A 15343-nucleotide genomic window follows, 5' to 3' on the forward strand; every position below is an offset into this window, starting at 1 on the left:
CCTCGCTCATTCATGAGTGGGCTAACCTGGACATGGGAGCCAGTCCATATGAGTAAATGTTTGATTGACACGAACAATCAACCAATGAATGACGTCGGTAGGCAACTGTCTGGATTTCATTGGCCCCTTCGCTGGACCAGCCCTTATTTGCTAAACCAATTAATGGGATCTGGAAGTGATTGTTGACCGTTCTGACCAATCAGAAGGCTAATAGGGGGCAGGACGGGCGGGGCTTCACTGGGAGGGGGCGGGGCCTTTCAGGTCATTCAGTCCCTTTGCGATTCAGTCAATCGGCGTGTTTGCGGGGATTGGTGGCTGCTGTGAGGAGTTGCCGGGCGGTGGTGCTTTGAAAAACGCCTTTGTGAAGAAGAGACGCCGCTGAGAACCACGCCACCGACCGAAGACACGGCCGCCCCGGTGACGACGCGCGCGAGACTGTTCCGCGCGGAGATTACGCCACACGCACGAGCCCTCAAACGCAGCCAGGCTATCTGACTGTAGCATGCTAGCACTCCCGAAAACAGACGCTAGCCTCCAAGCTAATTACCCATCAGTCATCGTCCTCCGGCTCCTTGGGCATCGTTAGCTCGGTTCTGCTGGTGCCGGCGCCTTTGTTGTCGTCGCGAATTCTCCAGAACCGACCCAAAGAGAGCGCTGTTCTCCCCCCTCAGCTGGCAGTGGCAGTAGTAGTCTGCGTCGCCGCGGTTCAGACATCATCCCTGCCATCGGTCCGGACCCGTCACCTCTCTCTGCCCCTTCTTGTCCTCCACCCGGAACACTGGAAGTCCACAAGCGGCCGGATAGCGGCGAGGGGCCGGCGAAGCTGGGGGCGGGAACGTTACCGGACTCGCAGCCGCAGGGAGCCGTTACGCCAACGGACGACAAGCAGCAGCACAGCCGCGCGGACTCACCGGCGACGGGGATGGACGGGCTGGCCGTGGAGGTTCGCGGCTCCAACGGGGCCTTCTACAAGGTAAGCGGGGTTTCTACCGCCCGCCTCAAAGTCCGGCTTGGCCAGAACCGGCTTCGGAGAGCCAGAATAATTGGGGCCCAGCTGAGCCCGAGTCAGTTAGCTGCGGGTTTGGAGCGGTTCGACCGGGTCGGGTTAGCTAGCTTTGGTTAGCGGGGTGAAGCTAGGTCCTCCTACTCGTCGTCTTCACGCGTGGCCCGTTTGGGTCACGTTGGCGGGACAGTTCGGTTGAATTCGGGGTGTTTGGTGGGAGGAAGGCTCGGTCCTGTGAACGGGGTGGGTTTCGATGATCCAGACAGCTGTCGTGAGGTCGGTGAGGTGATGCTCCGTGAAGAAGCGGAGTGACCTCACCGCCACCATCATCATCATCATCATCATCAGTCCTGCTTTGGGCTGCTGATGCCTCACATGAGGAAGGGCGACGGTTTCTGTTTCAGTTCTGGCTGATCTTACTGAGAAACCAAACCTAAGGCTTCCCCCACCCTCTGTGCTTCCACTGAGGGGGGGTTATTATTGTTATTATTCTATTTATTTCAATGGAAACGAGTAGACTCCTCATCTGCTTCCACACATCTGAACCGGTTTGTCCCACAGGCAGACATGGGTCTCCAGTGGTCTGGACTTTGGTAACTCGGGGGTTCCATGTGCTCCATCTACCCCCCTCCCCCTGGGTTCAGTGATGGTCCTAAATTTACTCCTGTGCAGCTTCACCTGTTGTGTGTCTTACTGGTTGTCAGTGCGCCGTTGGCATGAATGACGGTTTTCCACTTTAGCGTGAGGCTCTGACCGCCACAGAACTGCCTCATTATTCGCATTTTAAACAGCAATTAATCCAAGCATTGACCTCCAAACAAAAGGTATTAATCGGAGATGCAACCATTCACTTTCCCCACGTCTCTGTTCGCGTGTTACAAATAGGGCTGTAAGAATATCACTTGTGGTTCCGGTTTATTCTTGATATCTTTTCATTCTGATTCTCTGACCTGAAGTGGATCCAGATCCTCTTGATCCAAACTTCCAGCAGTGAGACTCAGACAGAAATTCCTGCTACTGAACAGTTTTCCAGATTCTTGGATTTCTTCCAGATCATCAAGTTAAATGAAATCTGTGTCCAAACCAACAAGTAAACTAGAATGAATGTCAAATCCATTCACATGTTAGTTTCCTAAACTTCAGCGCTGTTGTGTTTCCACATCCAGAGAATCCAAAGGGAACATTCTAGCACAGGGGTGGGCAAACTCCGGCCCGGGGGGCCACACGTTAAAGGATCTGATCCGGCCCGCCAAACTGGGAAAAGTTAAATTGATCATCCTTACAAAGGTTTTATTTTTCCTGTAATTCATAAATGGTGCTCTGCAGATAAAGTGAGCTTTACTTTGGTGTAGAAAGTAATTCAGCACTCGTGTTGGAAGATCTGTTGTTTTTCAGATGTTTCTGACAATTCCAACCGCACCTGAATGCAGCATTTCTCTAATTTGGCTTATTTCCCCCCTGAGGGACATCAACCCATTGGCTCTAAAATGAGAACAAAATCATCCAAATATGTTGCGTTTTAAAATAAAATCATTTTTTATTAGTTCAAGCATGTTTTCATCCAGATTCCGTGTTATTTCTTTCTCTGACGAGGTGGACGACACGCCACGCATCAGCTGCTGGTCCGGCCCTCGGCGGCCCACGAGTCCCCGCCGTTGTTTAGCTCACTGGATGGTCACATGACTATATTCAAAGTGTTTCCACACGTTGGACTGGAATGATAGACTGATCCGTGTTTGCTGATGTCATCCCATGTGTTGTCAGCGGTGATTGGTCGTTTTCAATCCAAATGGTATTTTCCAATATCAACATAAGCGATTTATTTCAATGATTTTTACGACTTTGATTCGATGAACAACTTTCCTCAGGCGGATCCATCAGGTTGGATCGTAGGAACAGAAATCCGTTCATGGTTTCACCCCCACAAGAGTAAACCAACCTAAATGCTAGAACAGACTGAGCATCAATGAGTGTAGCTTAATGTCAGGATTGAGTTGAGGGTTAAATTCCCTTTTGCCTGCAGTGACTGCAAGGCACCAGGCGTGGCAAACAAAGGACCTCGGTACCGGTGTCATTCCTGAAAACATCTGGAGAACCTTCAGCCATTGTTGTTGTATTTAGTTGTTTTTTTGTAGATTTTCTATAAAATTGACAAAAATAACTACATTTGACTCTGGATAGTTAAATCAACCCCTTTTTCCATTCTTATTTAATTGGTCTGGGACTCTTGCAGCCCTTTGGGTCCACAGTCAGACCCTGTTCTGATTGAATGGGCCTCCACTTGTGTTTGGGAATCTGTCGGTCCTCCACTCCGACACATCCACGCCTTTTCAGTCACTCCTGCAGACGCGGTTCATGCATGACAGCGAGGCCTTTGGTGAAATCTGCAGCTAAACTGTGATGACTCGAGGTGTAAGAAGCCACACGTGTGACAAACCAGATGTGGATCAGGCGCCACGCCCAGCTCATCCAACGTGCACGCAGTTACAGTGTCACGTTCAGCTTTCTGTGCAGGTGTTTTTCCTGAGCTGAGCCCTTCGCTGAACCCGGCCCAGCATTTCCAGCCGCCTGACCCGTCTGGTTCCTAAAGGGCAGCTTTTGCCGGGCTGAGGGGCGTCTGCTCATGAAAGCTTCGCCTTGCCGCTGTCCTCTTGAGCGGCGTGGTTTGGAAGCCTTTCCCGCCGGTTTACAGCCAGAGAGCGAGCACTTGAACGCAGTTTGTGTGGCAGACGGTTTCTCCTCACACTGCTCAGCGCTGAACCCGCAGCCAGAGAACGGCGTCGGAGATGTGATGCTCCTTTTTACAGCCGCTGCTCCAATGCTGCAGCCCGCTCTAAAGGGCTGCTGGGAAATGAAGTCCGTCACTCTCTCTCATCGGCACTTTTTCTCTTTTCTTTCAGGGTTTTATCAAAGACGTCCATGAAGACTCCCTCACAATCGTTTTTGAAAACAAGTGAGTTTTTGTCTCTATGACCCCGTGGGTTTGATGTTTGCTTAAATGATGGTTGGAAGTGGACGCTGGGCCTCAGGAACCCCCATCAGCAAGCTGCCCGTACACGCCTGCCCGTTTTTTAACCGTCCCTCCTACACAGGAACGGTGGCGACTCCTCGCCCCTTCCACTGTCCTTTTCTATTAACCACACCTCTGCTGCCGCACTTAGCCTCACTTAGCGTGGCGCAGGGCGTGCAGCGGGCGCCTCCTAAAAATAGGGATCAGAAGTATGCGAGGTGGGGGGGGGCTTCTCTTTTTACTCTTTAGGGCATGTGGAGGTGCCGCTTTTACAGCAAAGTGCAAGAAAGATGCATTTGTTTTGACAGACATACGGATTTAAAAAGAACGTTTAATCTTTAAATTCTATTTCTGTTTATAAGATGTGAATAAAATGACAAAATAAGTGTTTCCGGCCTCGTAGTTGTAAAAGGTCCAATAAAAAGAGCAGCATTCGCCGATGGGAAACCCGCAGCATCACCAGATCTGGTGACCCGGTGCGGTAAAACCGGGACCACCAACCTTCTCTGTTGTTGGCGGGGGGCTGACTCTGCTTTGTGTCGTCCCGCCACAGCTGGCAGCCAGAGAGACAGTTGCCCTTCAGCGACGTGCGGTTGCCCCCCCCAGCCGACTACCACAAGGAAATCGGGGAGGGTGATGAGGTGGAGGTAAGAACTGCTGCGCTCCTTTGATTCTCCTCAGCATCACATCATCAAGACCGGCCAGCGTCTTGGCGTGTGATCTCTGCTTTCTGAATCCACGCCTTTTTATCAGCCTGTGCAATACGCCTATCGCACAACACGGCGTGAACGGTTGGCTTAAATGTTGTTTACCTGCACGCCAAAACCATCTGTTGGCATCATGAAGAGTTGAATCAATTAAATCCTCCTCCTATGTACACGTGATATTATTATTTAAAGGTTTATTTACAGAAAACACTTGCAGTCAAATGGAAATGATGGGCTGTTTTGCTATCTGTTGATGGATTGGAAGTCATGGCCGTATCGATCACCGATCACGAGTGTTTCTCCTCGTTCAGCTCTGACACCTTCATCTCTGATAAAGTCCCACTCCAATCATCTTTCCATCTATTTTCAGAGCCTTCTTTCCAACATGACTAAAATCCAAAAAGCTGAGGTTTCCTGGGACATTTCTGCAGAAACTGCTTGTGACCCGTTCAGCTTTCTTCTTTTTTTGTCTGCTCCTGATTCACAGTGATTTGAAAAAAGAAATGCAATTTAAATTGACTCTATGTCCGTCATCGTGAGAAAACCATGTTAAAAAAACCCTTTTCAGTCAGAATAGTTTTTTTTTGATCCGGTGGGTGACGGCTTGTTTTTTCCCGGCAGGTGTACTCCAGGGCCAACGAACAGGAGCCATGCGGCTGGTGGCTGGCGCGGGTCAGAATGATGAAGGGCGAGGTGAGTTTCTGCCCGTCGTGACGAGGAAACCTCATTCCCGGCGTCTCCTGTGGCTTTAGGGTCTGTTTCTGTTGAGTTAATTCCAACACCGTGGCTGGAAGATCCGGCGTGGCGGAAGCTTTTAGGCTGAAGGAGATGAACCCGCCGGAGGTTTGGATGAAGGAACTCCACACCAACGTCTGTGTGGAGTTCTGCTGCTTATGCAGCTTTAACTGGGAGTTAGTCGGCCGTCTGAGCTGCAGGTTGAGGATGGGAGGCGGAGTTCTGGAAAGGGCAGATCTGCGCTGATACGGAGCCTGGAGAGCTGCTGCAGGTCTGCTGCTGTTATTTGGAGCAGAGTGATAAGAGCCTGCAGGAATGTCCAGCGTTGACGGATGACTTTAATTCAGCTCTTTGAGCCTGGAGCTGTGGGGGAGCGGTCACGCTGCGTCTGTCTCAGCTTTTATTTTTGATCGATGCCCAGCTGTTAAATACCTGGATATTTATATATTTTTTTCTTTACGACCTCAAACTCAACTTTATTTAAATAGCACTTTCATACAAAAGCAGCCGACACAAAGTGGTGAACACAAGAAATAAAAGAAAAACACATCAACCACAAGATTAAATATAGAAAGATAAAAACAATGACACTATATGAGTTTTCAAACGGGTTTTGAAAATGGACGGTGATGGAGTTTATGAGCAGCGGCAGCAAAAGCTGTGTCCCCTCTGAGCTTCCGTCTGCACCTCGGTACCTCTAGAAGCAGCTGATCAGCTGATCTGAGGCACCGGGCCGGCGAGTAAGGAGAGGGAAGCTCTGAGAGGTACAGACCCTGTAAAGATTTAAAAAACAAATCTCAGAAGGAACCCTAAAATGCGCAGCCAGCTAACAAGAGCGACGCTGAAATCGGCGTGACGTGATCTCACTTAGGTCCTCCAACCAGAAGCTGCATTTCAAACATGTTGGAGACGCGAGGACGACTGGCGGCGTCCAAAATACAGAGAATTTCAGTCATCCAGCTGTGCCGCTGTTCAAAAGGGGTTTACCTTTGCAATGTATGAGCAAAGGGTGTTTTAGCTTCTCTCTCTGCTGCTTCCAGTTCTACGTAATCGAATATGCGGCGTGCGACGCCACATACAACGAGATCGTCACATCGGAGCGGATCAGACCGCTGAACCCCAACACCCCTTCCTCTAGAAACACTTTTTACAAAGTCCCCATCGCCGTCCCAGAAGACCTGAGGGACATGTGAGTCTGCTCGCTGCATGAGCGTTCCTCCCTCAGCGTGGAACCATTCTGCCTCTGTTTTCATAAATGATGTCTGCATCAAAGCGGGGTTTTCCTTTTTGACAGCTGTGCAAACGACAACGTTCACAAAGACTTCAGGAAAGCCATCGGAGCAAACTGCATCTTCTACAGCGCGCCAACGCACGAGCTCATCGTGTTGGTGAGTTCTGCCGGCGAACGCTCGGCGGCCCGTCTCGCCTCCGTTCCTCTGCCAAACCTCTTTGTCTCGGCAGTCGACCAACGAGACGACGGTGAAGCGGGCCACTCTCCTGAGCGACATGCATTTCCGTAGCATCCGCACCAAGCTCATCCTAATGTCGCGAAACGAGGAGGCCACCAAACATTTGGAGGTAAACCCCCCTTTACCCCCCATCCCAGTCAGTCTTTCAGCCTCCCGCTGGGGCAGTCGACCCGGGACGGTCAGCCGGGACAGAAATGACTCTATTGTGTGCCGTCCGCCTTTTTCCAGACCAGTAAACAGCTAGCAGCCGCGTACCAAGAGGAGGTCAGAGTCCGAGAGGACCTGATGGGCCTCGCCATCGGGTCTCACGGCGCCAACATCCAGCAAGCGAGGAAAGTTCCTGGTGTCACGGCCATCGAGCTGGAGGAGGAGAGCTGCACGTTCAGGATCTACGGAGAGGTAAGCCCCATTCCGGAGGAAATCGGGGCTCATTTGTCCCGGTGAGGGGCGTCATCTCCGTCTGCTGTGCCACAGACCCCCGAGGCGGTGAAACAGGCCCGAGAGTATCTGGAGTTTAAAGAAGACTACTTCCAGGTGCCCAGGAACCTTGTAGGTGAGTGAGCGCCATGTTGGTCGGACTAGAGGCGGGTTTACCGGTCACCTCCGCTCGTCCCGCACGGATGGTCACGACGGCTTCGGCCCCTATCTCTGCCACACAGGCAAAGTCATCGGAAAGAACGGCAAAGTCATCCAGGAAATCGTTGACAAGTCGGGCGTGGTCCGAGTCCGGATCGAGGGAGACAACGACAAAAAGCTTCCCCGGGAGGAGGTAGGCAGGCAGGGGGCCGGCAGAGACGACACTGCCGGCGGCGGCAAAGAGGTGAATGCACCGACCGACCGGCCTCCTAATCGCTGCTCTCCACTCAAAAAGCTCTGTGGCTGCAGAGAGTTTTTGTGTTTTTGTGCTGTGTGTTTCGGCGCCGTCCCATCCTGCTGCCGACCAGCCGTCCGATCGGCTTTGCTGTCTGTGACGCGTCGGCGTTTCTCGCTTTTACGGAGGCTCTGCTTTCTGCTCCATCAGGGGATGGTGCCCTTCGTGTTTGTGGGAACCAAGGAGAACATCAGCAACGCCCAGGCTCTGCTGGAGTACCACGTCTCCTACCTCCAGGTGGGTTCAGTTTGCCCCAGAAGAGGGCACCGCTGCCACCGCTTTAGCCACATTTACCCCATTTATACCCCACGGTTCAACACACGGCTCTGGCGGCGATGCCATATGTGAAAGCTGCTGAGAGAGCCTCATTTTGCCCTGACCTCATGTGCTTTTATTAATAGCCCCCCTCAGGGGGGTGGGGGTGAAGGGTACACCGGAGTATAGATTACCAGCTATCTGGACCCTTTAAAAATAACATCAGGCCCCCTGCCCTGCCTCTCCTCCTTCGCACCTCCCCTGAGCTTCAGCTGTCATTGGTGGAGTCAGCTGTCATACTGTGAAGCAGGACCCCCACCACCCCCACCCCCACCCCCGCCAAGAAGCTGCCCCCGTCCACCGCTGCCATAAAACCCTGCTGCTCACTTCACTCATCTGAAGACACGTGAATCTAAAGACAAAACCACAACCCCAAATGACAGAAGTGCTCCCTGTAACCGTCTTTTAAGCCCATTTGTGGGAGGGGCTACAAGGTCACGTGTCATCCTCAGACAACCAGCAATGTAAACATCCGAGCTGCTTCTCCATACAAACAAAATTCATTTTTCTCTCTATTCATTCATTATTATTCCTTTATCATTCATTCAGTCAGCAGTGACGTCAGAAAAGTAACGGTTCTCAGCTCACTGAGTCTGAGCGTCAGTCTTTACCGACACCTAGTGGTAGAAAGGTGAACTGCATGGCTTGTTTTCTGACCCGTCTCACTGCATTTTTGCAGCGCTGCATTGTTGTGCTGCAACGTTTTGGTAAAGGTTGTTTTAAGCTGTCGTCGTTTTCTGTGATAATTTCAACTACAGGCAATAAGTGGACAGACGCTTTTTAAAGCATTTCTTACCCGGTTAACAAAAGTGCGGTTTTACTAGAAATTCACTGGTTTGATGAAATTCCTTTTTAAACTCTAACTTATGTAAAAACAAAACAAACCTTTTTTTGTCAGGTTTGTGCTGGAGCCTTGGTAAAACTTGGAACACTTGTATGCCAGCAGCATTCTTAATACAATATGCACAAAAATGACATATTACATTTATGTGAAAAAGTTATAGTTTCACCAACTGAAATTTATTGATTAAAAAATGTTTTAGTACCAGGAAAGCAAGGACTTTCGGTTCAGTTTTATTTAAATTTGAGGATTTCTCTTAACTGTAGCCTTGATTCCTTTTTCTGTTGGGATTTCACATTTAATCTGAACTTCTATTTTCTTTGTGTTCTTTGTGTCTAAAATTGAATTAATCATCAACACGTCATTGCTAGAAAACAGCTGTTTCAGTTCAATCACTTTGACTAAACTCTTGTATTTTCGTCTGTGAACAGAACAGATCTGAATCCGAATACTTAACTGAATAAATTATATATTTATTGTCCGTATTTCCTCGTCTTTATCAGCATCGTTAGTCGACTCTTGACTGCGATGACTTGTGTGGCTTAAAAAAAATATTACCAATAGAACCTGAACTTTGTTTTGTTTTTTTAACCCAGTAATGGGAAATTCACGTACACAGTAAATCCACACATAAGATAAATGTTCACACACTTGTAAATTCATGTTTACAGACTGGATAAACTCACATCTTCATAGGTTATTTCACTGCAATCACAAAGTCAGGTTTACAGACGGTAAACCCGCATTTACAGACGGTAAACTCGCGTTTAAATGCGGTAAACTCGCGTTTACAGACGGTTAACCCGCGTTTACAGACGGTAAACCCGCGTTTACAGACGGTAAACCCGCGTCTACAGACGGTAAACTCGCATGTACAGACGGTAAACTCGCGTCTACAGACGGTAAACTCGCGTCTACAGACGGTAAACTCGCGTCTACAGACGGTAAACTTGCGTCTACAGACGGTAAACTCGCATGTACAGACGGTAAACTCGCGTCTACAGACGGTAAACTCGCGTCTACAGACGGTAAACTCGCCTCTACAGACGGTAAACCCGCGTCTACAGACGGTAAACCCGCGTCTACAGACGGTAAACCCGCGTCTACAGACGGTAAACTCGCGTCTACAGACGGTAAACTCGCGTCTACAGACGGTAAATTCGCGTCTACAGACGGTAAACTCGCGTCTACAGACGGTAAATTCGCGTCTACAGACGGTAAACTCGCGTCTACAGACGGTAAACTCGCGTCTACAGACGGTAAATTCGCGTCTACAGACGGTAAACTCGCGTCTACAGACGGTAAACTCGCGTCTACAGACGGTAAATTCGCGTCTACAGACGGTAAACTCGCGTCTACAGACTACATCTTCATGCCAGCATCACCTTTACCAAATAAATATGACGCATGTTTGATGAAAAATGTTTGAGCCTTTAAGCTTGATTTGAAGCAGTTTGATGGTGGCATGACTACACTACCCAGAAAGCCTAGAGGCAAAGAGAAGGGATTGTTTAGATGGGTTGGTGGGTTGTTCTGTATGCTTTCCAGCGATCTGTCAGTATTTTTATTCGTAGGCGTATATGAAAGCTTCATAAGTAGAGATCGGGCTTCCCGCCTTTTCGCCTGCTGTAGCTGTGCTTTGTTAGAAGAGAGTGAAACTTGAACGTGAACAAACTTGTTCAAAACGTTTGCCATGGTTGGAAATAAAATAGCTGGACTGAGAAAAATATGCGGGAATCTCCTTAGGACCGAACATGGTGGTTTGTTATTCTATTTTAACTTTGTGTTTTCTTGGCGTGGAAGCGAATCTCTTTAAGTTGCCGTCCAGGTTTACCTACATCATTTCCTAAAAGTAGATTTGCTGCTGTCCTCTCCTGCAGGAGGTGGAGCAGCTGCGCCTGGAGCGCCTCCAAATCGATGAGCAGCTCCGGCAGATCGGAGTCGGGTACCGGGCTGCTCCCGGACGAAGTGGTGGCCCAGGACCAGATCGCGAAAAGGGCTACCTCACGGATGAGAGCAGCAACTCGCTGCACGCGTCTCGCACCTACGGCGGCCGTGGCCGTGGACGCCGAGCCTCCAACTCCCAGTACTCCGGATACGGTGAGGAGCCCAAAAATCCGCCGTCTGTTTGTGGCGAACGCCCCGAACGACGTTCTGAGCTCCTCCTGACGTTTGCAGGCACCAACTCCGAACTGTCCAACGCCTCTGAGCCGGAGGATGGCGCCGAGCGAGAGCAGAGGCCCAGAGGGTTGGGCGGCGAAGAGAGAGGCTCCCGGCGGGGCGGCAGGGGCCGAGGCGCCACCTCAGGGCGAGGGCGAGGGGGGCCGGCGGCTAAGCCTTCCAGCACCATCAGCTCAGGTAGGCCCCGCCCACTCCCTCAATGATCTAGGAGCGTCTGAAAGCAACTTTTGCTGCTTCCAAACCAATATTCAACATTTCTCTGTGGCGTCTGCAGTTCTGAGGGACCCGGACAGCAACCCCTACTCTCTGCTGGAGGGGGAGGGAGAGCAGGCCGACGCAGACATCGGCGACGGCGCCGGAGGAGAGCGCCGCAGACGCTCGCGCCGCCGCCGCAACGACCAGGAGCCAAGCGTGATGGATGCTGCCACGGAGTCTGACGGCCAGGCAGCCCCCAGCGAGAACGGGCTGGGTGAGGATCCCGCTCTTTTTCCGGCGCACAGCCACGCATCCATCCAAAAGTTGCATGTAGTGTCTTCTGATTTCTGCCAGACGAGGACGCTCGACCTCAGCGCCGCAACCGGAGCCGCCGGCGCCGCAACCGTGGCGGGCGCCCAGAGGGAGGGTCCGGCAGTCGTGACCGGCAGCCAGGGGAGAGCGGTGAGTCCCGAAACGCGTCAGGAGTTGTCGATCACTTGGGTCGTTCTGACTAACGGGTCCGATTGATCCCAGTGACGGTCGCCGACTACATATCCCGGCCCGAGTCGCAGAGCCGGCAGAATCTTCCCCAGCAGGAGAACCACGCCGAGCCCAAGGTACCCGCTGGCCGCGTTCCGTCCCCGTTTACACCCGTGGAACCGCAGAGTGCTGATCAACCCCCCCACCGTGTATCTCCTCAGGAAAACGGCACCAGCGCCAAGAAGGACGAGCAGACGCCCTCCAAGCGCTCCCCCAGCAAAGGCGTGAGCTCCGCCGGCGACAGCCTGACTCTGGTCAACGGCGTCTCATAGAGCGACGGCGCCGGACCCTCACCAACCCACGTCTAGAGCAAGACTCCATGGCAAACTCTGTCCCTGCTTGCATTAACTTAAACCTTTAACAGACGAGTAACGACAAAATACCTGAGTTCATACTATGACAGTGGAAAAAGTACAAAAAAAAGAAGCGACAAACGCGTCTACTAAAAAAAAACAGGAGAAAACGGTGTATGCTATTCTATCTATCAGTACTTAGTGCTTATTTAAAACACAACTAGCTTGCCAAAAAGAGCTGGTGGACGTGACTTGATTTCTAAAATACTGAGACACAAACGGGACGAGACACTATTTCTTTCTTCCCTCTCTTTCTCAAAAGGTTGTGTGTAATTGTGTCCTTTCTTTTGTTGATTGCGTTCATTGTTGATCACTGGTTAGAGTCGTCGGTCGCTCTCAGCCAAAGCGGACGCGTGTTGGTGTGAAGAAACCAACCCTGAGGGGGATTCGGGTCGTCGGCAAAGCTTAGCGGAAGTTCAAACACTGAACCTCGGAGTGAAGATGGACCGGTTGCGATTTTTGACAGATATTGTGCCTTGAATTTGAAAAACGAAAAAATAAAAAAACCTGAGTTTTTCCTTTAAGGTTGCTTTTGTTTTATGACAGGAAGGAAGGTGAGAGAGGTACTGAGAATTATGATTTTTATTTTCTTCCTTCTTTGGCTTGAAGGAAGGAAAAAACCTTTCCGTTAAAAAAACAGAAAAGGATCCAGGAAGACGGATTGGCCGGCCAACGTGAGGAAAACCAGGTCTGGTGCCAAAATGTGAAACAGGGCGCTCGTCCTCATCCCACGTAGAGTGGACGGCGTGGGGGTCAGCGTAGCGCGAGGGGGGGCGTACACGTGCACCATCGAGACGTTTCGCCGCCAGAAAACCAACACGGGGAGGGGGCGACGCAGCGACACGACGAGGGCGGTGGCTTCTAGCCCCAATTTTTGGTCTTTCAAGGGTCCAGGGCGCCACGTGTGAAGCCCCCGACCGGGACAGGCTCAGACCAGGCAGACTTGAAATCTAGATTAAGACTTCAAACAACCGAAGCGTGCCTCTCTCTCTGCGTCAGAGGGGGGGGGCGGCGGCTCAAGCTTCCAGCCACACTAGTGTCTTGATCAACCGCTGCAGCGGGCGGCTCGGGGGGGCCTGGAGGCTGCAGACTGTGGGAGTGGAAGAGCTTCAAATGAACTGAGAGCCACATGACACACAGCCACACGAACCAGGCAAACGCAGCAGGGGCGCTAGTCCACGCCGAACAGGACCGGAGGGGGCAAACCCTAGCGGGGTGTCCGTCTCGTACCCGGCCGGCAGGTGGGAGTAAGAGACGAGACTGGAAACCCTCAGTGGCTCTCTGCTCATGTTGTTACTGTTGTCTTGGTTACCGCTCTCAATCTATTTTTGTTGCTATTTCCACATCTTTAGTAAATATGAAATAAAACATTGAAGTGAAATCCGCCTCTTCTGTGGAGATGAACCTTGATTTCTCCGTCTCGTCTGTTTTTCTAACTTGCATGGCGTTTAGGCGTGGTGCCTGGTCCTGTGCATGACGTGCTCATCTGACTCAAAAGCCATCGTTTCATTCACTAGAACTGCTGCTAACGTACACGCTGAATGTCCTAATGACTAACGTAGAGCCTCTGCCTTCTGGGGGGGACGACTTTATTCCCGACTGAGTCCACGCGTTCGCCCTGCTCACCTGCGCCCGACATCCCACGGTTTCTGTCGGCAGTCGGGGTCCCTGAAGGACCCTCTGACCAGTCATGTCTGGAGTCTGGCAGTATTAAAACCCCGAACAAGTGTTCACATGACCAAAGGTTGGAGAGGTGGATGTGTGGGAGGACGGTCGATGCTGCTGCAGTTGTACATTTTTGCTCATCTGTGTTGTTTTTACCGAACAAAGGAGCACTTGAGGATTTGTACCTTGGTTCCGTTGCACGTGTGTGAGTGGAGGACGGTGTTGTGCGCTCGTGTTTGCCTTTATGCCTCGCTGTGTGAGCACTGTATCCCCTCCTGTGTCTGTGTGTGTGTGTTTGGATGCTGGTTGTACAGATGACCCCTCACTATGTCGGATTTTGGTCTCTGGTTTTCTCACTCATGTTCTGAAGGCAATAAAGAACTTTTCATTGTTTGGTATACATATTTTGCAGCCGTTTGTTCTTCGTAGCGCGTGCATCAAGACTCATCACAATCTGATGTTTAAGTGACTCACACATTTTCAGGATGGGGGGGGGGGGTCTGCATTGTGGTGACGGAGACGCCTCCTTCAGTGTTTTCCTCATGATGGTCTCAGTGTTCAGGTACTTGTTGGAACCAAATTCTAACCAAAAACCTTTTCCGTGTTTCATCAACACTCTGTGGGTCTAAACAGCTGATTTAGTCTTTGAGTCGTTCCAAGTTCCAACAGCCACGAACACAACGCCGCTGAACGGCGAGCAGCTCCACCCGACCACAGCGCCTTCAGGTTGGTGGCAGACAGTCAGGTGCTGCAGGTCAACTTGTCTCCAAGTGTCATCAGCAGACTTGGATCAAGACCCAGAACTACTGTCAGAGTTTGGGACAGACCCAGGAGAGGAGCCCCCCCCCCCACAGTGACAAACCACCATGACCAGAACCTATGACCTCTGACCTGGTTCAGCAAACGCCACACAGCTGCAGGCCCGTTTACCAGATGGGAGGGGTACTCGGGTTTCCAGACTAACCATTCAGAACCGCCTCCCCCCCTTTGACTGGAATGACAGACGACCGCTGCAGGTGACTCCACCCACACCAAGACACCGCCGTGAACGTTTGCAGTTCAGACCATGTGACCTGGAGGATGCAGGGGGGTATTCCAGGAAGCATGTTTAAACTAGCCTGACTTTAAGCCTGAACTCTGGCTGAAATCCGCCTGAACTTGCTTACTCTGGGTATGTCGGTTCCAAAAGACCGGATGTGAGTTGGCGTAATTACGCTCGACTTGGTAACCCTGGGTTAATGCACGGTACATAAAGACATTCTCAATAGATCGCCGATTTCTGGAGTCACCATGGAAACGCGTGGAGAAAAAAAAAAGAAAGCGCGACACTTGAGACGGAAGTGAGACGGAGTCTGAGATTTTAATGACGGCGGATAGAAATTATAAGTCCATCAAAAAAGTAACACGGCTGAAAAATAATTTAGTTAAATTTATTCAAACTCAATAATTGTTTATACA

General features: G+C 50.9%; 1 protein-coding gene across 2 annotated transcripts; it reads left to right on the forward strand.

Annotated features, from left to right (window-relative positions):
- The first annotated feature begins 271 nt into the window (after window positions 1-271).
- LOC101154983 (fragile X mental retardation syndrome-related protein 1) lies at window positions 272-14285 on the forward strand. Of its 2 annotated transcripts, none has more exons than XM_011487773.3 (17): window positions 272-973; window positions 3904-3956; window positions 4567-4660; window positions 5342-5413; window positions 6496-6644; window positions 6750-6843; window positions 6917-7033; window positions 7153-7323; window positions 7399-7477; window positions 7584-7744; window positions 7946-8032; window positions 10832-11051; window positions 11130-11309; window positions 11407-11601; window positions 11682-11789; window positions 11862-11944; window positions 12029-14285. In XM_011487773.3, the coding sequence occupies exons 1-17, from the start codon at window positions 923-925 to the stop codon at window positions 12137-12139; spliced, it is 2025 nt and encodes a 674-aa protein (XP_011486075.1). In that variant the 5' UTR covers window positions 272-922; the 3' UTR covers window positions 12140-14285. The 2 variants fall into 2 exon arrangements, with proteins under 2 accessions (XP_011486075.1, XP_011486076.1); XM_011487774.3 differs by having other exon boundaries at window positions 7584-7693.
- The last annotated feature ends 1058 nt before the right edge of the window (window positions 14286-15343 follow it).

The sequence above is a fragment of the Oryzias latipes genome, chromosome 18 (genome assembly GCF_002234675.1).
Source record: "Oryzias latipes chromosome 18, ASM223467v1".
NCBI classification, from domain to species: domain Eukaryota; kingdom Metazoa; phylum Chordata; class Actinopteri; order Beloniformes; family Adrianichthyidae; genus Oryzias; species Oryzias latipes.

What these genes read in the sequence shown, in the direction of transcription:
- LOC101154983 (XM_011487773.3), top strand. Translation starts at nt 923, where the DNA reads ATGGACGGGCTGGCCGTGGAGGTTCGCGGCTCCAACGGGGCCTTCTAC. An exon ending in CGCACGAGCTCATCGTGTTG is followed by an intron (nt 6,844 to 6,916) that starts GTGAGTTCTGCC and finishes TTGTCTCGGCAG; the next exon opens with TCGACCAACGAGACGACGGT. An exon ending in AGGCCACCAAACATTTGGAG is followed by an intron (nt 7,034 to 7,152) that starts GTAAACCCCCCT and finishes GCCTTTTTCCAG; the next exon opens with ACCAGTAAACAGCTAGCAGC.